At 41.5% G+C, this 25,009-nt stretch overlaps 1 protein-coding gene across 12 annotated transcripts in view; it reads left to right on the forward strand.

The window, feature by feature from the left end:
• The window catches only part of MYO1E (myosin IE), a 204,421-nt gene that overhangs the window by 108,066 nt on the left and 71,346 nt on the right, over positions 1-25,009 (forward strand). For 9 of the 12 annotated variants that reach the window (XM_089904548.1, XM_022579652.3, XM_089904571.1 and 6 more), the window contains 4 exons: positions 12,852-12,939; positions 16,907-16,996; positions 20,977-21,108; positions 24,021-24,155. In XM_089904548.1, the coding sequence (XP_089760674.1) occupies positions 12,852-12,939; positions 16,907-16,996; positions 20,977-21,108; positions 24,021-24,155 (445 nt within the window). Of the gene's footprint in view, positions 1-12,849; positions 12,940-16,204; positions 16,367-16,906; positions 16,997-18,501; positions 18,602-20,976; positions 21,109-24,020; positions 24,156-25,009 lie in introns of those variants that run through there. The other 3 variants (XM_089904584.1, XM_089904582.1, XM_089904588.1) reach the window with 3 other exon arrangements.

The following is a 25,009-nucleotide window of genomic DNA, read 5'->3' on the forward strand; positions in this document are numbered from 1 at the left end:
AAGATGATAAAAAAAAAAAAAAGATGTTCCAGGCTCATCTTGTACCTTTTCTGCCAAGCCTTGGAACCAGCCATTTCATCAAAAAGCCCTGGTTCAGTTTAATGGGAAATAGTATTTAGAGACCATCAATCTAGCCACTAAGAGTGCTCACTGCTGTCTGTTAACAGTGCTTCTTATTCTTTTCAGAGGACAAAGGCAAGGAATATGAACTTTTTAAGAAAAAAATGAAACATGAGTTCGTACTGATAATGTCCAGTTCATTTTTTTTTTTGTAGTTTTTTCGCCCCGCAGCATGTGGTATCTTGGTTCCCAGACCAGGGATCGAACCTGTGCCCCCTGCAGTGGAATTGCAGAGTCTTAACCACTGGACTGCCAGGGAAATCCCCCAGTTCATTTTTAAGATTATAGGGTTTTTACTTCTTTGGTTTCTATATTTGTATCCCCATTTTTCGTACGTTGAAAACCTCGATTTCTGATGACATTATTACAGTTACTTGCTCTATAATGTGTAGGTGCATAAAACTATAAATAAATAAGTATATATATGTATACTTATACATAAATAATATATATTACATAGTAAATAATGGGATAAAGCAAAAAAAGTAATTCTGTTAATGCTTGAAGATGACAATACCAACATTATTCGTAGCAATACTGAATTCACTTAAAATTTTTTTGTTCTTTCTGGTCCTTAGGATGTACAGTCAAAATATTGGGTTTTAAAAGTCCCTTAAAATAATTCTTTTCTGTGTCATTAACATGCCAACTTGAACTACAGTTAGATTCATTTATTTCATTTTGGGTTTTAGGAGTTTAAATTTTTTTAAATTTTAATTTTGTTATATAATTGTATAAATCATTACAGAGCTCCAAAGTCAAAACTATAAAACAAAAACATTGAAGCGTTTCAGGATACAGACTTCATGACATCTTACCTCTAAATGTTTCTCTATGCATGTCTAGAAAATAACGTTCTCTAACTTAGCCCCAATACCATTATCACAACTAAATAATTAATACTAACTTAATATCATCTGAAGATAAGCAGTCTCTATGTAAATTTCTGTGATTGTGGCAGACATGTCCTTTCTTGCCAGTTTATGTAAATCAAGGAACACTGGCTGCATTTGGTTATGAGTCATTTTCTTAATCCTACCACAGTTCCCCTCTCCCATTATTTTTTTTTTCTGTTGACTTAATTCAAGAGACCAACCTACTTTTCCTATAGACACCTTTTAGATTGGTTCATTTGCTTCCTCATGGTCTCATTACTCTAATTCCTTCAATTTTCTGTAAATTGGAAGTTAGATCTAAGTATTTAATTAGCTGCAGGTGAAGCCCTCTGGAAGGAACATTAGGTATTGATGAGTTTGGTTGCTGAATTGGAAATGCTTCTGTTTGACCCCAAGTGGAGGTCACTGGCCAATAGAGAGGTGGGAGGTGTTTTCTTGACTTGAATTAAATGAGAGAGGATAGGATGAGTTTTCTAACATATTCCCTTGCCCTTTTTCCTTCCTCCTGGGCCCCTAGTGAGATGAGAAGGAAGGGAATGGTCTTGTTGCATGAGCTTCTCCAGTTTGGAGCTACTTCTTTTTTTCGTAGCCCTACCCTTTCCCTAACTTGGATCCCCTCAGTCTGTCGTGCAGGGTACACTTGCCCTGAAGCAGGACACATGCCCACTTCTAGGATCCTTCTTTCCAGTGTTCAGGTGGCAAAGACTTGGAGGCCCTGCTCCAGGGATTTCTATTGCAGTGTCTGTGCTTTAATATAGGAGATGGTGGAACAGGGAGCTGCTTTGACTTCTGACACTAACCACCCTACGTCAAGCCAAACTTCACGCGTGAAAGGCACAGTCCTCCACAAGACACCAGCTGCAAGTCCCGGGGTTCCCACCAACCCCTCAATTTCAGTAATTTACTAGAATGACTCACAGACCTCATGAAAGCACTGTACCCTATGGTTACCATTTTATTAGAGCAAAAGGATACAAAGCAGAACCAGAAAAGAGTAGAGACACAAGGGCAAGGTCTGGGAGAGGTCCACGTGTGATGCTTCTGGGCATCCTCTCCCCATGGAGTCATGGATGGTGTTTCCTCCTTCCATTCGTGGTGTGGGAGTTGACAGTATTGCCAACTAGGAAGTTCACCCAAGCCTTTGCTGTCCAGAGATTTTATTTGGGCTCAATCACATACTGCCTGCATGACTGACCGGAAGTCTCCAGCCCTCCTGAAGATTTGGTCCAATATCTGTAGCCTCCATTTTCTCCCTGGGTCAGAACTTAGACACGGCTTTCCAAAGCTCTTAATCATAAATTACTGGCCAGTTCCCAAAGACCCCAGACAAATTTCTTTACTACCCAAGAGCTGTGCCTCATCTGCTTTGAGAAAGTAGATTTGCTATCTCTGCTGTGCTGTGGTTCACTCTCACCAGCTCTGTGATCCTGGGCAGCAAACCTAACACTCATCTGGGCCTCATGTCTTCACTTATGAGTGAACTGATTGACCAGATGACCTCTGAGGTCTCGCCTGCTTTGGGGGTTTTGGAACTCTTCCAAATAATGCTTGAGGGAAGGGAAGGCAGGGAAATGCTGTTCTGGGTAGAGAAGCCCAAGTTTGCAGCCACTGACATGGGAGAGCTGGGTGCTCATTCAGCTAGGGCTGAGTCCAGTGCTGCCTACCTGAATGCACTTGTGAACAGAAAACAAACAAAACCAATTTTCCTGGGGGCTGGAAGAAAAGTCTGCTCCTTGTGCAAAGGGCTTCTGCCATAGCTGGAGAGACTAGGAATTTTTAGTATCCTTTAATTAGGAAATTAAAAATTAATGATGATCTAATCTCTCTGGTGTTCTTTTAGACTTCCTCACCTTCTGTTTTCCCTGGTATATGACCTTATCTACATGATGAAATGCATATGCTTTATCTTTTATTTATCTATTTTTAATTTTAAAATAAATTATTAAATTTTTGTATCTGATTTGTTAAACATTTTATTAATAATATATGTATATAAATATTTTTTGTTTACAGCATTTAGTTTTAGAGAGAAATGTATTTGGGATTTCCAGGACAATACATATTTTATGCATTTTAAATCATGCTATAGAAGAAACTGAAATGAAGGTCAAATACATTTAAAGAAGTTTTTTAAAAGAAAATTATATTAATATAAGAAAAAATTTCTATGATTTTTTTAGATTGAAGCATGATTGACCTACAGCACTATGTTAGATCTAGGTGCACAACATAGTGATTCGATATAGCTGTACATTACGCAGTGATGACCGTGAAATGTGTGCGCTTAGGTGGAATAATGCAGCACATAGAAGCAATCGTATCAGTTCCATCCCAACCTTATGTTTTCTGAAGAGGTGGATACAGTGACAGGATGGACTGGCAACTGATTATTTCTGGATAGAAATCAGTGTAACAAATTGAATTTAAAAAGAAAGAAATCAAGGAAGAAGACAAGCTGCTTTCTCAAGTGCAGACCTCCATCCAAGCCTTGGCCCTGAGTTTGTTTTTTTAATTGAAGTATAGCTGATGTACGGTAATATGCACAGGTGTATAATATAGTGATTCACAATTTTTAAAGTTTATACTCCCTTTATAGTTACTATAAAATATTGGCTATATTCCCCGTGTTGTCCCGTATGTCCTTGTAGCTTACTTTATACATATTAGTTTGTACTCCTTAATCTCCCACCACTATCTCGCCCCTCCCCACCTCCCACTGATAACCACTAGTTTGTTCTCTCTGTGAGTCTGCTTCTTTTATGTTACATTCACTAGTTTGTTGTATTTGTTAGATTCCACATATAAGTGATGTCATTTGTATTTGTATTTGTCTTCCTGTGTCTGACTTGTGTCACTTAGCATAATGCCCTCCAAGTTCATCCATGCTGCTGCAAAGGCAAAATTTCTTTTTCATGGCTGAAGAATATTGCGTTGTGTATATATACTACATCTTCTTTATCCATTCATCTGTTGATGGACACTTAGGTTGCTTCCGTGTCTTGGCAATTGTAAGTAATGCTGCAATGAACATGTGTCTTTTCCAATTGGTGTTTTTGTTTTTTTCAGATATATACCCAAGAGTGGAATTGCTGGGTCACTCTATTAGAGTAGTTCTATTTTTAGTTTTTTGAAAACCCTCCATACTTTTTTCCACAGTGGTTCCACCAATCTATATTCCCACCAGCAGTGTTCTCCACATCCTCGCCAACATTTGTTAGTTGTGTTCTTTTCAATGATGGCCATTCTGACGTGTGTGAGGGGATATCTCGCTGTGGTTTTGATTTGCATTTCCCTGATAATTAGTGATGTTGAGCATCTTTTCATGTGCCTGTTGGCCATCTGCATTTCCTCTTTGGAAAAATGTTTGTTCAGTTCTTCTGCCCATTTTTTATCAGGTTGTTTATTTCTTTGATGTTGAATTCTATGAGCTGTTTATATAAGTTGGATATTAACCCCTTATTGGTCATTTCATTTGCAAATATTTTCTCCCATTCAGTAGGTTGTCTTTTTGTTTTGTCAGCGGTTTCCTTTGCTATGCAAAAGCTCTTAAGCTTAATTAGATCCCATTTGTTTATTTTTGCTTTTCTTTGCTTTAGGAGACGGATCCAAAAAATATTGCTGCGATTTATGTCAGAGAGTGTTCTGCCTATGTTTTCCTCTGGGAGTTTTATAGTATCTGGTCTTACATTTAGGTCTTTACTCCATTTTGAGTTTATTTTTGTGTATGGTGTTAGGGAGTGTTCTAGTTTCATCCTTTTACATGTAGCTGTCCAGTTTTCCCAGCACCACTTATTAAAGAGGCTGTCCTTTCTCCATTGTATATTCTTTCCTCCTTTGTTGTTGATCAGTTGTTGGTCCTGAGTTTTGAAAACATGTACAGACTTGATTTGTCAAAATAGCTGGAGTTGAGCAGCCTCAGGTCGACTGACTGGCCAACCAGACTCACAAGTGAGTGTGAATTAGACCCCAGTTCATGATTTTATAAGGAGAATTCTGCCTGTGGTGGACTGCTCTGTTGATTATTTCCCCGGAACACAGTCTATGAGGGTTGCTGGGTTACCATTAGAGGGTTGGATCCCGAGCCGAGGGATGATCACAGTGGCTAATGTCGTCATGTCATGGCCCCCACTTTTATCTGGAGACAGTAGTCTGCCCCTCAGTAGTCTGTTTACTTGGGGAAAACCCATCGTGTCTGCTGTTGATTTTTCCTGTCCTGACTCCGTGTAGGCCAACCCCTTTGTATTAACCTACCCTTTGTCCTGTCAGCCCCTACCATACAGTAGGTTAAGTTCTATCAGGAATAAACAGACAGGATTTGCCTTAATGTTTCCCGAGTCTTCCCCAAGAGCTCACTGGCAGACAGGTCAGGGAGAGTGGCTGCCGTTGATGCTGATTTCATCCACTGTGCCTTGCGTTCACTAATTTAACTTTCCGGGGATAAATATCTCCCATTCCTGAATTGCCCTGTTCGCTCAGTGCCTATAAAGACATCTAGGCTACCCTTCTCAAAATTCTCTTTCAACGATTTATGGTAGACCCAGGGCATCCAATATCTTTTTTCAAGCCCCCCAATTTATTCTAGTTGAGCACCAAGACTAAGCCTCCTGAAATCCTCATTCCTAGGCTGGGTGATCTGCAGATAAACCTTCAGGCCTTGGTGATGTCTTGCAGGTCTCTGAGCAGAGACACGATACCACGGAAGGCTGGTTCACAAAGACGAGTCTATGGGTAGAAAAGTGATGGGATCTTGAGCAAATCAGATGTGTAGTGAGGTTACGAGGGCCTGACCGGAGTTGGAAAGGCAAAGAGGAAACTGATGTGTGACACTCCATAAGCCTCTGAAGGAATTAAAGGAATAGGAAGTGAATGTGGACTCCAGGCAGTGCCAAGAGAAAAACACAACAGTTGTAGCTACATTAGTATCATTGACAATGATGAGCGCCTGAAGACACAGGTATCCACCTATGAGCCCAGTAAATGAGCAACCCAAATCTGCTTAACTCAATAGTTTTCTGTGCTCCAGAATCCAGAATTTGGATTTGTGTTTTAGAATTGCATAGGTACCTTTGGACCTATCAGAGACATCTATGCAAATTTACTGAATAAAATAATCATGGTGTGGTAAGAGGGGAAGGAGAAACGGCAAGTTTTTCTCATATTCTCTACCATCTCTGTATCACCAGACCGGACCATGGCACTGTGGCCAGAGGCATTTCTGCAGCCCTTGCCAGCTGACCTCTGTAAAGACTTACGGAGTCTTAGAGAACATTTGTGTGGCAGTTTTATTGCTGCCATCAAAAGTGAATTCCACTTTTGGCCTGCATCCGTTCTTGCTGTCCTAGCGCGTTTAAAAAAACGTGATGTTGATTTGAGAGCATCACATTTGATCCAGTTTCTGATTTTTTTTGCTTGAAATATCCTTAAGCAGTTGTTTTTCTGAAAAGTAGGGTGTTCTGTTCTTAGTGTATACAACATTTGCGAAGTCTTGGTAGGTTGTATCCTGAATACGTGCCAAATAAGTATTTTTTTTTAGAAATAAAGACGTGAGAGATTTTTTGAAGGCACATCAAAAGATTTGGTGACTGATTGAATATGAGAATTTTCATAGAGGAAAAGGAGATAGTTGTCAGTATTGGATCTAAGATTTCTGAACTATCTTCTTCAAGAGACATTTTGGATTTGGAATCCCTAAGATTTGCAGGAGTAAAGATTAAAGATTTAAATAATTTTAAAAATCAGATCACTTCTAATATTTGGCTTATGTCTTATCTCTGCTGTCTGCCTCAGCACTGTCAAGTGTCTCATGGATTCTCAAGCTGACTTCCCGTCTTTGATGTATTTCAGGAGCCTTTTATTATTAGCATTGGAACTCTTTTCTATTTCTTTCCGTCCACCCAATTTCTTGTTTATCCCAGCACCAGCATCCTTTGAGGCTCCCTGTCCCTCTGGCCTGGCTTTGGGAGGCCCAGTTAGCTCACACCCCTGACGGTGGGGCCTGCATGAGGCCTGCCCTCTGGCAGTGGGTTTGAAGAGCTGGGAGCTCAAGTGTGCCCTTCTACCCCAAGTTCCCTGACCAGGCTTCGTCAAAGAGTGTTATTCAGGAAGCCTGACTCATTAGCTAATTAATATATTATCTATAACCACAATAATAACCCCTTTTTAAGTATTCGCTTTGTATCTCAGCATCTTTTACTTATATCATTTACAACCTAGTAAACTAGGTATTACAACCCCCCCTTTTGCAGATCAGAGAACCAAGTCTCAGAGAGGTAATGAAACATGTTAAACGTCTCACATTTGAAATGTGGCAAAGCCATGCATCAAGCCAGGGCTGCCTGGCTCCCCTAGTACACTCTCTCCACTTTTCTCTGCTGCTTTGAGCCAGCAGGTGTCAGGTTGCCTGGTTAGTAACCTGTTACTGCCCATGGTCATGTGGTACAGTGGAAAGATCTCTGGGGTTGAGTCACGGGGTAGACTTGTTATTCTGTTCTGTCGAAAGTGTGCGACTTCTGCAAACCTCAGTCGCTTCATCTGCAAAATGGGGATTAATACCTTAAAGGAAAGCTATTGAATAAGGAAATACATATAAAAGATTGTTTTTAACTGTTAAGGAGTGATGTAAAATACTGGTAGTAACAGTAAAAGGAATCGCAGAGCTAATAACTAGCTGAGCTGGGGCTGAAACTTGGTGTTCAGACTAAACATTGGGTTTTTCCTATTGCATCAGGCTGGGCCAACGTGAGCATTGCCCCGGGGCCACTTTCTTGGCAGACCATAGGTGATAATTTTGTCTGCCTGACAATCCTAATTGATTTGGAAGAAATAACAGTTGTCTTATCTCACTTTCCTCATTATGTTAATGAATTTTTATCATTTACTCAGTCGTGTTGGCATGTCTGTCTGATTTTGTATTTTATGCTTCCAGCCGTTGCATGTACTTGAGGCTCTACTTTTCAGTGTCATCACAAGCTCTGACATCACCCCTTTCTCTCCAGCCCTGGAACCCTTTAGATGGGCAACAGAGATGCTTCACTTCAGACTTATTTCTTTCCCAGATCCAGTAGGGCTGCCAGGAAGGGTGTGTGTGAATTGAGTCTTTGGAGAAGTCTGTCCAGAATCTTCTTTGATGTGTTTCTCCTTCCCGATTGCATCTTGTCTTGTGAGCACAGTGATACAGGCTATTATTATTTCTTAGCTCCGACTGTGTGTGAGATAATAAGTGTTTTGGCAGAAGCCTTGCTTCAAGGGGTGTGTATCAGTAAAAACTCAGTAACTAAAAGTTTGATTATACTATGAACTGTGCTATTCATGGAGTTCTTTAGGACACTTTGTTGATTTTAATTGACTATCTAAATATAGACCTTCATCTGAAGCAGTATAGCTCAGGCTTCTGATTTAAACTACCTCAGGTCCTTTCCTAGTGATGCCATTCACTAGCTCTGTGTCCCTGAGCAAGCTGCTTAGCCTTTTTCATCAAATAATGGGAATAAGAATAGTCCCTACCTCACAGGGCTATTATCCAGATCACATGATTGAAGCCCTTAGAGCAGTCCTTGACATGCCTTACCCACCCAGCGGACACATGCTACAGTCAATACATCTGCAAAATTTTAGTTTGCTTTCAAATCTCCTTTGGAATTGATGTTATTTCTCATCTGGACTCTTTTCAGTCACCATTATGTTTATCTTTTATAACTGTAGAATTAGAAAAAAGTTTTTAAACGATCTCTGTGTTTTTTACCCTTGGGTTATACCTTCTGAAATAAGAGTCAAGTTTAATACGAATATGTCCCTATATAAAAAAAGAAAAAAGTCAGGTCTAAGAGAGTAGGACCCAGTGGGAATTTTCATAACTTCATTGTCTTATCAGTCATTCATTCTGGGCAGGAGTGCCGCCCTCTGATGCTTGCCTGCGTGTGTGCATGTACACATGCACACACACATACACACACACCCTCATTCCCCTACCTGGCTAACTTTATCTGCCTCGTTGAAATGTAAGTAGTGTGACTTGACTTAGCTTGTGCATTTCTTTAGGAATCTTTTCCTAATACAAACTCAGGAATCCCTAAAACTGTACCCATATCTCCGAGGTGTTATCACAGTGTTGGTGCACTTGCCCTCCAGGGCAGGAGACACATTTCATCCCAGCCTCGCCCTTGGCACGAGGAGGCACTTAGACAGTGCATGCTGGGTAAGCAAATGCACATACAATTTTTGTTTTAAATTTTTATCCTTTCTAAAGTGCAAATAAATGTAAAGTAGGCAGAGCAGCATTTCAATTACATTAACTTGAACAGTTACAAGGGAACAACAGCTAGTGTGGTAAGAACCAGCAGAGAGATTTTGAGACTAGCCAGGGGGAGATAGGAGGAATGGTCGACTCTACGTATTTTTCTGGGATACCCACCCCCAAATACGACTAAGATATTTTTACATTTGCTAGAATCAGTTGAACTGAATTGAAAACACTATTGATTTTTAAGTGAGGAATAACCTTCAGACTAAGAAAAACAATTATAGTCTTTGAATCCAATTATTAATGTATCATTGTAAATAGCTCCACCCTCACCCCCACCCCACCCCACCCCCCAACATTCTTTCCATTTCTTTGAAATTGTAGCATATGTTTCCATTTGTATAGTGAATGCAGTCAGAAACATTACATTATTTCCTATTTGAATTGATGTTTCCTATGAAATCTGTCTTGACTGCGTTTTACATTTGTTTAGCTGGTTCCCAGCCAGCTATATGAGAATGAGGGAGTTGTTAGAAATCCTTATTTCTAGGCCCTGTCCTTGGAGACCAGGATTCAGCGGGTCTGAAGACAGGCCCACATGTGGGCATTTTTTAAGTACTTTGAGGATTCTGATAGGCTGCTGGACTTAGGGACCACTGGGACATTTTTCTAATTTTAAGGCACATACATTTCCAGAGTATTTTTTGGTCCACTTTAGTAGTCAAGTGAAGGCACTTAAGAAAGGCCTTATAACCATAAACAAAGCAAATTGCTCTAATTGCTGTGAGATGCAAAGCAAATAATTTCACATATGCTGTATAATCTGTCTGATACCTTCACATTCTTTTAACATGGGTTTTAGTCCAGGGGAAGAAACAGTTTTTTCCCTGAAAGGGCCAATGTAATTATGGTTATGTATACTGTAAGCTTCAAGTAATTATGGAGCACTCCATTCTTGTACCATATTCTGAGCAAATTACCGGCCTCTGATCAATAAAATTTCTTTTTAAGCATCTGTAAATTGAATCCAAGAAATGAAAATTCCGATCAAAGTTCAGCCATAGCTCATTATTTTAAATCTTCTGAAAAATATCAGTGTTACTGAGAATGTAGATGTCCTATTAATGTACCTGGCATACTTATTTTAATATATGAAATGAGTTACTTTCCATTATTCTTCCTTTTTTTTTCTTTCAACAAAAGACACAAAATATTTTATGTCTAATCACACTACTAACCAAAGACACAGTGGGGACATTACTATACTTTCATTTAGTAATTCTAATAGGATTTATTGGTTTTTTTCCTTTTCTCTTTTACACACTCACAGCTTTCTCTAAGGAATTCTAAATACGAAAGTTGTTTACTCATGACATAGTAATAATCTAAAGAAATTAATCCTGTTGATTATCATTATGATGTGCGATTCCACTTTTTCTGGAAATGCTGGGTTTTTTTTTTCTGTTCCTCTTTTTTTATTTTTTTCCTTGGCCACACTGCACAGCATGTGGAACTTCCCCAACCAGGGATCGAACACATGCCCCCTGCCGTGGAAGCACAGAGTCTTAACCACTGGACCACCAGGGAAGTCCCATATTTTTTAAAAATATGAACTATATGGGTAATTGTCTGTCTCAAAACTTTAAACCTTAAGAGAAATCACATCACAATAAACAAGAGTCGTCCAGATATCAGCCCCCCAACAAGTCAGAACTGGTTCTTTTTCCTTGTTCCATTTCTGTTCTTGTCCATACATTATTTTTACATAGTTGTAATCACGTTATCAATACAGTGTCTTCTGCTTATGTTGCCACTTAGCCTCAATTGCATTGTTTTTATGTTGCCACATAGTTTTCTAATTATTTTAAATGTCTGTGTAATATTATATAGGCTGGTTGTACCATTGTACTCTTGGACTTTCCAGTATTCTTGAATGTTCACGTGATTTACAACATTATAAAATGGAGTTTCATTGTTAACAAACCTATGCTTCAAATGAGTGAGAGTGCATGTTTTGACCTTGGATCTAGGGTATAAATCTTCTGACTACATGGACCATTTGAACAGATAACTTCCTCATGGAGCTGAAATATGTATTATACCTACTTGTGCCTGTGAGTAAGCATGGCTCCGTAATCAGTGTGACACGTCATCCCAGGCTCATGGGTTTTCTACTTTCCGCCGTATCTTATGAAATGCCAGTTTGGTTTCTGTATTCATGTGACCTGGAAGTCAGGAGCTGGGTACTAGGATGCTGAATGAGTTGCACAGATGGAGTCAGACCTTTAGAAGTCCTCACAGAGGGTGGTTCCCTCATTCTTCCCTATAATCTCTCTAATTAAGCATATAACATATTAGTTCAAAGAAATTCAACAGAGTTCTGAGTTTTGCTATGGTGGTGACTCTAATCCTCGTTTTGTTTTGAAAGAGCAAATTATTTCCAAATTTATTTCAGTTTCCTTTTGGGGATGGGGGCCACCTGGCTTGGTTGGACCCTAAGCAAGTGTTTGCTCTTTTCTTGAGTACCTAAGCAATTGGTAACAGTTCATTAGGTTGGGTGTTCACAGAATATTTGCTCTGTGCCCCAAAATTCTTGATCACCGATAGCAAACAAAAATAGTGTCTTAGGAGCTCACAGCAGCCTGAATTTTTCATGTTAAATTTCACCATTATTTTTCATGATAATGGATTCCTTTCATCTAATTCTATCATGGAAGTACAAAGGCTACCAATAGAGAGATGAGAAATCTGACTGACTTAAGCATGTTTTGAATTGAGGTCGCCATCAGTTCAAGGGGATTTTGGGGGAAGAAACGGGAATTTTGAAGATCTGACTATACGGTTTTAACAAAAGTCTTTCCCCATGCAGTAAGGCCACCAAACGGAAGTAGTCTTTGTTATGCAGGATGTGATTAATATTACCTCATCATTTAATTTTAGAACTTCTAAAATAAAGTTGCTTGCATCACTTCAAGGCACATGGTTTGAAACCTGAGAGTGCCTACTTTTTCTTTTTCTTTTTTTTTAATTAGAGAAGAGATATGTGATTACTAAAAGTTTGGAAAATAATGAACTGAAAGAAGTCTCCCACAGTATCTTTTCCTTTACCAAAACCTCTGCTAATATTTTTCTTATGTGCTTTTTTTTCTTTACAGTTTTTTAACCCTGTTTTACATACAATCTGAATCTGATCTATTTCACATAACAATACTTCGTGTGCTTTTCTCCCGCAATGTTTACAATCTTCCTGTCAGTTGTAATCTGTCTAGTCTGTCCTTCTGATGTTCCGTGATGTTCCTGTTCATGCTTCCTCCTATTATTGGGCATTTAGAATGCTGAATTGTCTGTCCTGTACACAGTGATGGTTATCAGAACACTGGCCCACACACCATGTTAATAGTGATCACACAAGTCATGGAGGTAACCTGATCCTGCTGTGATTTAACTTTCTCAACCAGTACTGTGCATTTTTTACTGAATTCCTTTCTGCCTGTTTCCTTTTGTTTTTGGTTTTGTTTTGAGGGGGTCTTTTCAGAGGAAAGGGAGCTGGTCATGAGCCACTTCACAGGTGGGTATTTTTGTCTTTCTTTCCTTAGTGGTGAAAGTGGTGCTGGAAAGACAGTGGCTGCCAAATACATCATGAGCTACATCTCCAGGGTGTCTGGAGGAGGCCCCAAAGTCCAGGTGAGCTGGTGCTATGGCCCATTTTGAGACTTTGCGCTGTGTGAAAGTAAGAGGCTCCATTTGCTGTTTAAAAAAGAATTTTTCTTCCACAGGGAAGGCATTGGTTTTATAACCAAGAAACTTGAAATAGGCAGAGAAACAGCATGTTATGGGCTGGAGATGCCTAATATGTAATGAGTATTATATACAATCGATGAAACGGTCACAAATCCAAAAGTAAAACAGACAAAGGGCACGAAAGCCATCTCACAGAAAAGGAAATATAAATGACTCTTAAAACATGAAGATATGCGCACCCCCACGATAATAAGAGAAATGCAAATTAAAATTACATTGAAAAACTATTTCTTAACTGTCAAAATGGCAACAATTTTGTGGTATTTTAAACACTCTGCTGGTACAAACATAGGGGCGTAGTCTCTCTAACACATTACTGGTAGGAACATGAACTAGTACACTTCTGTGGAGGGCATTTCGGCAATATTTTTCAAATCTATAAGCATACACCCTTTGACTCACCAATTCTGCTTGGGAGAATTTAACCTTTAGGTGTCTTGAAATGTATACAAAATGATACATGTGTAAAGATCTTTGATGTGACATTTTTTGATTATGGAGAAGACTGGAGACAAATGCTCATCAGTTGGTGATATAATTTATGGGGAAATAATTTATGGTTCATAATAGACTAGAATATTAGACAGCCATAAAAAAAATGAAGCTTCAGGTACTGATGGGGACTGATCTTCGAGCCATATCATGAATTGCAAAAAGCAAAGTTCAGAACATTGCGTATAATGTGCTACCATTTGAGAAAAAGGAGAATATATATTTATAATATTTACATTTGTTTGCATATGTATAGCATAGCTCTAGAGGGATACGTAAGAAATTGATACTAGTGATTTCTCCAGGGAGGAAACTGGGAGACTGGGGGAGGGGCATCTCTCCATGTAGAACCTCGCAAACCTTTTATTTTTTATGTTACTTTATGTTTTTGATAGGTAAGAGATGGATTTATTTAGAGAGATAACACATTCCATAGGCAGAATGCGGTCTGTCTTAGAAAGTGAGAGTGGCTGCGAACCTTTCATTTTTTTGAACGATGTGAATGAATCTCCAATTCAAAAAATTTACAAAGATTTTAAAATGGAGAAAGGAAAGGAAGGAGGAAGGATTAGAGCATTAGCAGGAAACATTAGGAAAGGGGGGAAACCCAGAGAACGAGGACACAGGAGAGGGAGAAAGAAAAGGGGGGGATTATAGTATGGGCAGAGAAGGGGCAGGTTCAAGAGGACAGTATGAAGAAAGCAGTAGATGCAGCCTTTTCTGTCTTGAGTTTTACTCGTTGTGGTAGTGGAATCGGCATCAGCAGGACTGGTGAAGCCCCCACCCCCACCCCCATAGAGCAGTGGAGGATGGCTATGGAGGCTAAGGTCCACAGGGGGCTGCCCAAACTCACACTGCTCATCACTGGCACAGGCTGCTGGGAACTTTTTAATTATTATTATTATTAGAAATCATGATGCAAGGTAGATTTCACCCTAAAGATTAATTTTTTAGTTAGAATCATTTAATGTGATGTTATTGTCAGCTGTAGACTTTAAAAAGACACATCGAGGGCTTCCCTGGTGGCGCAGTGGTTGGGAGTCCGCCTGCCGATGCAGGGGACACGGGTTCGTGCCCCGGTCCGGGAGGATCCCACACACCGTGGAGCGGCTGGGCCCGTGAGCCATGGTCGCTGAGCCTGTGCGTCCGGAGCCTGTGCTCTGCAACGGGAGAGGCCACGTACCGCAAAAAACGGTGGGAGGCCCGCGTACCGCAAAAAAAAAAAAAAAAAGACACATGGAAATTCTGTTTATTATGGCTCTGTCTACTAAATCAATAGTGCTCCATCCTGTCCTGGGGGATCAGAAAGCTTAAGGCGGAGGCCAGTATTCCTTACACAGAGTAAAAGGGTCTTAGAGTGGCCTCCTCTACCAAATGAAAGGAAGATCTAGAGCAGCACCTTCCGGTAGAAAGATGGTGCATGTCACATGCATAATTTAAAATTGAATAGTTACAGTAAAAAGCATATGAAATTAACTTTTTAAATATATTTTATTTATCCCAATATATCCCCATATTATTTCAGCATATAATTACTAATCAATTAATGAGCTATTTTACATTCCTTTGTGTCCTAAACCTTTGGAATCCAGTGTGTGTTCCACACTTACAGCACATCTCGGTTGGGACTGGCCGTGTTGCATGGGCTCAGCAGCTTCCATGTTGGACAGTGGGTACAGCCCTAGGACTTAGGTTGATATGGTACAGTCCACTTGCTTTTCTCCATTTGTGTGATCATACCCTATTCGTAGAAGATGGACATGGAGCCAGGAATCCAGGATGCTCTTTTGTGTATGGGCTGCTCCTTTAATTCACTCTTTCTCTTTTCCCCCTATATGCTTACCACATGCCACAAAATTCTGTTGGGACATCTTGATAGTTGATGGAGGGATGGATGGATACATGCATAAAGATTCCCAGTTACAAAGACAATAATTAAAGAAGGAAAGAGACAAGGAAGGGTCTTTCTTTTGTTCTGTCCCTACAAGAAGTTGAGTGTTGATAAATGGTGTAGGCATGCCTGGCCATCAGACAACAAGTATAAAAGATGAATGAAGACCCACAAAGTCAAAATTAATTTTTCAAAGAAAAGCAAATTTTATATAAATCCATGAGTTTTTAAAGGAGAAGGATGCTTAGAAATATCTTTCTAAGCTTTGAAACCGACTTCATGGTGGGACCATCCATGATTTACTCCTCCTTCCATTGCTAACGACGTGTGCCTGGTTGATGGAATTCCAGTTCTCAGTCCTCTTCTGAATGTCCAGGCGGTGCCAGAGGAGCACTTTGGCTGTTACATAGTTAGTAGTTAGTGCCTTCATCTAGTCCTATTCGCTGCAGGCGACGACCTAGTGGCCAGACTGCAGACGTTTCATGTTGATTTTTCTCTTCCTGTTTTCCTATGAGGACAAGGATACAGAGCTCTTGGCTTGAAATTAGTCAGTAGCTAAAGAGCACAAGCCAGAGACTTGTTATTTCTGGAACATGTTTAACCATAGCATGTGAATAATTAGAAGTACAAGGAATGACTCACTTGTTCAAAATCCTCTCCAACATCAACTCCTATCTGTTGAGCTGTCTTTGCCCATGGGGCGTTCTGTACTTTTCAGTCTGACATCCAATTGGGGTGTATGAAAACCAAATTCTTCCCCTCCAGTAGGCCAGGAATTGTTCCACACAATCCAGTGTCGACCCTTGTTGCTCAAGTGGGAATGAACTGGCAAAACCCGCAGCACCGGGGAGCTGGTTCGAAATGCAGGCTCTCGGGCCCCGCCTCAGACCTACTGAGTGAGCATCTGCATTGTGATGAGATTCCCAGGTGATTCACACACACGAAAGTTCGGGAAGCACAAGACTGTGTCCGCAGCTTTGTCTGGGGAGGAGAAACTGTTTAATTTCCCTCAAGGTGCCTCTCACTTGCAGTGAAGAGAGGCAGTGCGGGATGCAGTGGGTGGGGAGAGAAGTTGAGTAGAACAGGAGTAGTGACAGTAAAGCCTCCAGTCAGAACCCAAGGAGATGCCCCGTCCTGCCATGATGCCCCGTACACAGGGAGCATGGGATGAAGGTGCAGCATCCGATTTGGAAACCCAGTCCGGGAAAGTTTGCAGATCCTGATTTACGGTGGCACCCTGGCTCCAGAGAATCCTGCGTCAGGTCAAGGGAGCTGGAAGGCATGACCACACAAACAGGTTTAGGTCTGTCAAGGGGGAAGAGTAAATCCTCCAGAAATCCCAGGGATTTGGATTTGAGGCCTCTCACCTTCACCACATTCAGAAACCATGTCCTTGGGAAAGTCTGGCTTTACATCGTGGAGTAGGTGTTCGCATCTTCCTAACCTCTGGTCTTTTTGCTGTGACAGCACGTCAAGGACATCATCCTACAGTCCAACCCGCTGCTGGAGGCCTTCGGGAATGCCAAGACGGTCCGGAACAACAACTCCAGCCGATTTGTGAGTTTCTTTCCTATGATAGAGAATGTCACCTGATTGACGATGTTGACATTCCTGATTTAAGTCCTGTGGCCCCGAGGAAATAGGGGGTTTTCACACATCATCAGGAGGCCGCCTTTCCAATCTTTTCCTCATTTTCTCTAGCGGCGAGCTGCCAGGTTTCAATTTGCCCTTTGACTCAAGTTATTTTGGGGCCTTGGGGATGTAAATAAGATAATTTTTGAAACCAGTTCTCAATTTGAGGTGCCTTCCTAAGGAAAATGGAAGTGTCAACTTTGGTCTTGGAGGAGTTTGCTTTGGGCCCTGGAGAAAAAGCCTTCTTTCCCTGACAAAGAACTGAGGAGACTATATCCCAGGTCTTGTCACCTTGCTTTGCTTCATAGAACTTGGTCTGTGGACCCTGAAGGAAGCACTTTGATCCGGCACCCTGGAAAGAAACTTCCTCCTCTCTGTCAGCCAGAGGGAGCCGACTGCTTACCCCACCCCTCTTGGCTTTGTGTGTGCGTTTTTTGCATGTTCATGGGACATAATGACATCTAAAAGTGACTGGACTTGGCCTACAGATTCCTCCTAACTGGCCCACTTACCCAAGGGAATGAAAATATCAGGCAAATGCCTGAATGCCTATTGAGACATTTTTCTGAGTGTCTCCTGAGGGGTAAATTAGAAGGCTGGCAAGGACGAATATGAATATATGCCCCTTGACAAAAAGCCACATTTACAAAGAAATGAATGTTTGCTCAGTAGCTTTGATTTATGTAGATTTTGTATCTTATCTCAACCATAGATTATGTCTGGCAGTAAAGCATTTAGGGAGCCATCTGTGAGGTGGATTCTGGACCATTTTAAAATAAATAAGTGAGAATTTTGGAGAAAAACGATTTCTTTTTTACCCTTCTGTTTTGGAAGGAAGCTTCCATTTCCAAGAGAATTCTTGCTCAGTTCTCATGCAGTAATTGTTAAGCTCCCTGGTGAGTTTTATCTGTCAGAATTATCCTCACTTTCCTCGCTGTTCAGTATTTTTCAAACTACTCATTTGTTCATCTCTCATTTTTCTGCTCAATGCCAGTTGTCCATCTCAATCTGCCTTGTAAAGATGGACTTGACCAAATTTAACTCTCTAGCTACCCATCCCCCTTCTTGTGCCTTCCTTAGAGAGCAGGAAGATAACCGTATCAATATTTTCCTTGATATTTCCAATATAAATTATTTTTTATCCTTGGACAAGGAGGCTACAGCAGTCAGTTTTTGTAAAGCAAAACAAAAATACCCAGCATTTATTATTTTTCTGATTACAGAATTTCATACAACCCTGATGGAAAGATGGGAGAACTGTACAGAAAGGCAGGTCTCTCTCTCATACACACACGCACGTGCACACGTGCACACACGTAGTGGAGTCTGGTGGGGCATCAAAAGATGTTCTCATTAATAATGAGAGAAATGTAGATTAAAACCATATATCATTTTCTGTCTCTCAGATCATGAAACATTAAGGAGAAAAGACGCTATTGGTTGAAGACTGACACCTCCCAGGAGAGCGATTTGGCAATTCTTATCAAAGTTCAAAAGACTCATTGTCTTTGACCCAACAATACTTTTAGGGTATAATATCCACGTTTCCTGTTAATAATGATTTATTTCAAAAGATATCCGTAATGTTAAATTTTTTTTAAAAGGTTACAAAACAATATCTATAATATGGTCCTATTTATTTTAAAATGCACATTTATATAAAGCATAATTAAGGTGTCTGCAAATCCACGTTTGAATATCCTATTACAGTGATGAGTAGGAGGAGGTAGAAGTGGCATCGGGGTGGGATTATGGGTAATTTCACTTAAAATGGATATGTAGTGTGAATCATAAAAATTCATCTATTTACACTTATAAATCTTTCCAAGTTTTAAGAACTACATTATGAAATATTTCAAATACTATTTGGAAATAATACAATGAACATTGGGGTACCCAGTACCTAACTTAAGAAATAAAACATTACCAAGAGTTGAGGTTTCTTTTCATTTACTAATAGAAATATCATATCCTTCTTTATACAGTTTCCTCTTTCCCCCAGGCTGCTTTACAACAAAACTAAACTTTTTGCTCTCTCATAAGGGATTTTGCCTTTTATATTACAATTTTGAGTTGTGTATAAGCATTTCTGTTACATTAGAACAGTGATTCTCCAACTTGGCCACATATAAAAAACACCCAGGCTTTTTACAGCTACTCCTGTCTGGGTGCCAGTCCCTAGCGACTGACTTACTTGTCTGGGGTAGCATCAGGAAGCATTTCTTTTTCTTTCTTTCTTTTTTTAAATTTAATTTAATTTTAATATTTATTTATTTGGTTGCACTGGGTCTTTGTTGCGGCAGGCAGGCTCCTTAGTCGTGGCTTGCTGGCTCCTTAGTTGCAGTACATGGGCTCCTTAGTTGTAGCATGTGAACTCGTAGTTGCGGCATGTGAACTCGTAGTTGTGGCATGCATGCGGGATCTAGTTCCCTAAGCAAGGATCGGACCCGGGCCCCCTGCTTTGGGAGTGCAGAGTCTTATCCGCTGCGCCACCGGGGAAGTCCCCCTAGGGCAGCATTTCTTAAAGGCTCCGCAGGTCTTTCTAACATGTAGCCAAGGTTGTGAACCATTTCCAGAAGGACTTGAGAGTTTGCCGTTTACCACATCTGCCCTTCCTGGATTTGATGTCCTGTTTTGTTTCATTTCCATCCCCAGGTTGACGGGGAATGGCAGTGGGGTGGTAGGGTTGTACACAGATGGGCACTGAATTATTCCCTTCAGAACATGGCCAAAGGGAAAGATGGCGAAGGACGGCCACGGTAGGAAGCAGAGGGGTCTTGTTCAGCAGACTTTTCTCGTGAACCACCGTAATTCGGGATAGCTGCGGTTTGTGGTACTTCTGGATGTTTATTTTGGGGTTTATTTTTGGGAGAGGAAGGAGTCGGCAGAGTAAAACAAATAGACAGTTAGATGGTGGCTTTCCTTTGTAGCCTTTTTGATACCTGGAATTGGCGAATACCTTAGCAGGAACACAGCAGGTACTAGGTGCTGTCGGCAGCAGGCTTTTCTTCTCCTTAGTGAGTTTATGGTTCTAGTTGGAGACTTGCTGCTTGGCAGGCTTCAGCCCTGAGATGGGGGGGGGGGTTTCATCAGCATACACGTTTTAAAAATATTAAATGTGAATGCAGTTAGGCTGGGCATGCTCTCCAGTCTGACCCTAGGCCACACCACTCCCTAAAACCCACATTTTCATCTTTTTCTTCATTTATATTTGCCCTCTTGGACCTTCCTGAGGACTGGAGAGAAACTAGATTGTAGTGGGGAAAAAAAAAATCATTTACTTAACAATCTGGACACCTTTTTCAGCTACCCTCCAGGGTTTTATTCTCTTTTGTTCCCTATTAGCAGTAATTTAAAAGGAAGTATTAACAACAGTAGCAAAAATCCCCACACCCATAACTAGCTGGAAAGGACTTATAACCAAGTGTTTTTATTTTACATAAGCATATTAGATGCTCCAGAGGTAAAAGGGGATTGCTTTTGCTCAAAGCCATTAAAGTAAGTCTGCCCAAGGGAAAATTTGCTTCCTCTGAAAGAGGCAGATAGAGTTCACTCTTGTTAGATCAAGGGGACCATGTGACTTTCTGTCCTATTCTTTACAGCTTCCGGTTTAACAGGCAAGCACCTACTGGGGGAAAATGGGAAGGGATATAGTGAGCGTATCCTTATTTAGTCAGGTTAGAATGATAGATTCTCTCTCTCAATACAGAATTGTGTGATTGGACAAAGGCATGGGGTATTGTCTGATAGGAAATGGTGAGGAAGTCTAGACCAGAACTGGGAGTAATTCAGAACATATCTTTCATTAATGAATTTCCTTGAATTATATGCTATATCCAAAGCCTGTTTGGAACATCATGTTTTTGTTCACCAGCCATTGAAGGAAATCCCTAATTTTCTTGCAGGGAAAATACTTTGAAATCCAGTTCAGTCCCGGTGGGGAACCAGATGGTGGAAAGATCTCCAACTTCCTTCTGGAAAAATCTAGGGTGGTGATGAGGAACCCCGGAGAGCGGAATTTTCACATATTTTACCAGGTTTTCCTTTATATTATTTCTTGCCTACTTCCTTATTCCTTCTCCACATTTAAAATTTTCTTCTCTCAGTCCTCAGGTTTAGACAGTCTAGTCTGGCAAGCCCAGGAGTCTTTATTGCTGTAGGTTGTGTATGTCAGTGTGCAAAAGAATTGTGAGAATGCCCTTACCTGCAAGGACAATAAGTTCTAGTTGGGATGAGAAGACAAAAATTTCCCTAGAGTGAAATAATCAAGAAAGTGTTGGCACACTTCAGAACAAAAGTAGGAATGTTTTATTCTTTGCCAAATAGGAATTCACAAGGGGAGACTTGGCTGGGATGGTAAGGAGAGCCATTAAGGAGGCACAGGAGAGCATCAAGGGGGCATTGACTCAGGCAAGTCAGGTGGCCTGAACAAAACAGGGGTGGGAGGGAGAGAGGGGGGCCGGGGGAGGAGTAGGCTAATGTATGAGTCAGGCCCCAGCTGGTCTGCAAGGGCAGAGGTCTCCAAAAGGTGAACTGTTGGACAAAAGGCTTGAAATAGACTTGGGATCTTTCATGCCAGGTCAAAAAGTTTTGGCTTAGACTCTCAGAAGCCATGGAGAATTTGGTGCTAGAACAGTATGCCGGCTGCTTTGAACTTGTGTTCCAGGCTTCAGCAGTCATTTGCCTTGACTATTTTTAAAATGTTTTTAAGTATTTTAAAAATTTAATGATACCATACACAAATTTTTTTTTTTTTTTTTTTGCGGTATGCGGGCCTCTCACTGCTGTGGCCTCTCCCGTTGTGGAGCACAGGCTCCGGAGGCGCAGGCTCAGCGGCCATGGCTCACGGGCCCAGCCGCTCCGCTGCATGTGGGATCTTCCCGGACCGGGGCACGAACCCATGTCCCCTGCGTCGGCAGGTGGACTCTCAACCACTGTGCCACCAGGGAAGCCCCCTATACACAATTTTTTAATGTATGGATTTATGTATTAATACTTCATATATTGGGGATCCACGTTAGATTTTCTTTGAAGAGTTGGCCTGCAGTGATTTTTTAATTTATTTTTTGTTATAGTTCGAAGCTCATTGGCTTGGAAGGCAGTTAAGCTGTGTTGGTAGCTCACATTCAGTCTTTTCAATTACATAGACATGTTAGGTGATGGCAAATAATTCTTCTGGTTGGCATCTGTTGGTTGAAAGCATACATAAATGACCAAAAGCTTCTGTTAATTCAGTAATGTTTTTAATTATATCAGTCAAAGTAACATGTACAGATGTTTGAAAAGTAATTTCATGCGTCACACACATACTGTATTATTTATTGAGCACCAGACAGAAGTTCATAATTATTTCCCAGACACCTTTTAATAAATGGCAGCCCCACGCCCCTCCAGATTCCTCTTCCTACAGGTTGGAAATCCCCAGATCAGAGACTGGGGATGTGATGAGATCAGGGGAAGACAGAGTTCCAGATTCTGACATAGAAGTAAAAGTCGAAGCTGTGAAATAGGGGAGACTCCTGTGGGAGTGAGTGTGGAGAGAAAAGCCATGCCCATATAGGACTTGGGGACCTGGGGACCACCTATAGGATGAGGAGGCATTGAGGAACCAGGGAAGTAGTCAGAGGATGAAAGCCAAGATCCTGCAGTGTCACCAAAGCCAGAGGGAGCTCGGTGGAGGGGAGTGTGGGCCAGGATCCCATGTTCAGAGCTTTGGGGGGAAGGATGGGGCAAGGGCCCGGGGATCAAGAAAGGCCTGGTGGCCTCAGCCACTGGAAAGTAGCCATGAGGGTTATTTCATCAGAATGGCGATGGCGAGAAAGAAGCCAGATGAGGAGGTAGGTTCTGTAGCTTGAAGGATCTCAAGGAAAGAGGCAAGGAAAAGCTTCTAGAGGAGGCAAAGCGCAGCATGTGTTTGTAGATGGGAGAGAATTAAAGAAAAGGGTGTTTGAAGATTCAGGGAGCTACATACTATGGGGAGAAGACTGAGAAAGAGGTGGGGGAAGTTCTTCCTTAGACACCCCGCCCACCCCCACCCCCACCCCCAAAAAAGGAAAAAAACAGCCAGAAGGAAGAAAGGAAGAGAGTGGTGCAAAAAGATTTTGAGGATTTAGGGGAAAAAACTCAGGGGACCTGATGTCGTCAAATGACCTAGAGCTTCTCGGTCATGGGGATGAGGTTCCCTATTTTAAGGGTGTGGAGCCGGGATGACATGAGGAACTTGACCAGGATGGTGGAGTGTGGATGGGGGCTAACTCCTGCCACCTGGGAGCCAGTGGTGGCTGGCACTGGCTTGCATGGGCTGTTCGCATCTCTCCCTTCAGGGACATTTGTTGGTAGTTTGGTTACGGTAGGAGGATTCACACCATGAAAGTCAGCAAACTACAACTCTAGTCCCCACCTCCAGCTCAAGAATGGGTAGTTGAACATTTTCCAGCACACCTAAAAGGGTCTTTCTCACAGCTAAGGCAAATACCAGAGATAGAACAGAAAGCCGAGGGACAGGACACCAGCATGGGGGGCCTGAGGCTGTTCTTGAATATGCACCCTGCAGTGAGAAGCAGGGAGGGTCCAGCTGCACTTTAAAAAGCCATGTGCAAGTTGAGCAGGAAGAAAGTAATTGTAATCTGGCTTGCTTTCCACTTTTCCAAGGGATCTCACCAGTGTGACCGTGCAGTTCCCTTTATCGGACAAGGGAAAATTCTCAGCTCTTGCAGGTCTAATCAGAGTTAAGAATTAGAATTTGCAAAGATGATTTGGGGCTACTACACAGAGAGCAGATATGCTGAAGCCCCTCCATATTTTTGCGACCGGACCACCCATCCGTTTGGGAAGCAGGCATAGAAAGTCTCATCGCCTGGGCTCCGGGGCTGGTGGTGACAGGAACCGTGCGGTACATTCGATTGCTTTCTGGGCCACTCCACGCACACGCCACTCTCTCTTGCTCCAGCTCATCGAGGGCGCCTCCGCAGAGCAGAAGCACAGCCTGGGCATCACCACCATGGATTATTATTACTACCTGAGCCTCTCGGGGTCCTTCACGGTGGATGGCATTGACGACAGGAAGGAGTTTCAGGAAACTCTGGTAAGTGCTGGCGCGGGGCAGCTCTTCAGACCGGGCATTGCCTATGGCAGAAAGGGCAGGGGAGGTTAGCAAAGCAAAGAACAGCCCGATATTCCCACCTCATGCTGCTGGAAGCACTCCATTTTCTGAAACACACTTGTAAACACCCTTAAATAGCCATGTGCCCAGTTGCTGGAGGACCCCACTTAATGATTTTAAATGGGTAAAAAAAAAAAAAAAAAATTCATCATTACCTGCGGCAGGTGCTCTGATGAACAGATAAAAACTATTGTGGGTAACGCATTTACCATACCTGTTTGCCAACAGCTTATACAGTTGTTGAACTGTTTCCTTACAAAGGCAAAGCAAAAACTATTGTGGGTAATGCATTTACCATACCTCTTTGCCAACAGCTTACACAGTTGTTGAACTGTTTCCTTACAAAGGCAAAGCAAAAACTATTGTGGGTAATGCATTTACCATACCTCTTTGCCAACAGCTTACACAGTTGTTGAACTGTTTCCTTACAAAGGCAAAGCAAAAACTGTTGTGGGTAATGCATTTACCATACCCGTTTGCCAACAGCTTATACAGTTGTTGAACTGTTTCCTTACAAAGGCAAAGCAAAAACTGTTGTGGGTAATGCATTTACCATACCCGTTTGCCAACAGCTTATACAGTTGTTGAACTGTTTCCTTACAAAGGCAAAGCAAAAACTGTTGTGGGTAATGCATTTACCATACCCGTTTGCCAACAGCTTATACAGTTGTTGAACTGTTTCCTTACAAAGGCAAAGCAAAAACTGTTGTGGGTAATGCATTTACCATACCCGTTTGCCAACAGCTTATACGGTTGTTGAACTGTTTCCTTACAAA

The sequence above is a fragment of the Delphinapterus leucas genome, chromosome 2 (assembly GCF_059928025.1).
Source record: "Delphinapterus leucas isolate spDelLeu-1000000601 "Yukka" chromosome 2, BTC_Dleu_Yukka2, whole genome shotgun sequence".
In the NCBI taxonomy this organism is placed as follows: Eukaryota; Metazoa; Chordata; class Mammalia; order Artiodactyla; family Monodontidae; genus Delphinapterus; species Delphinapterus leucas.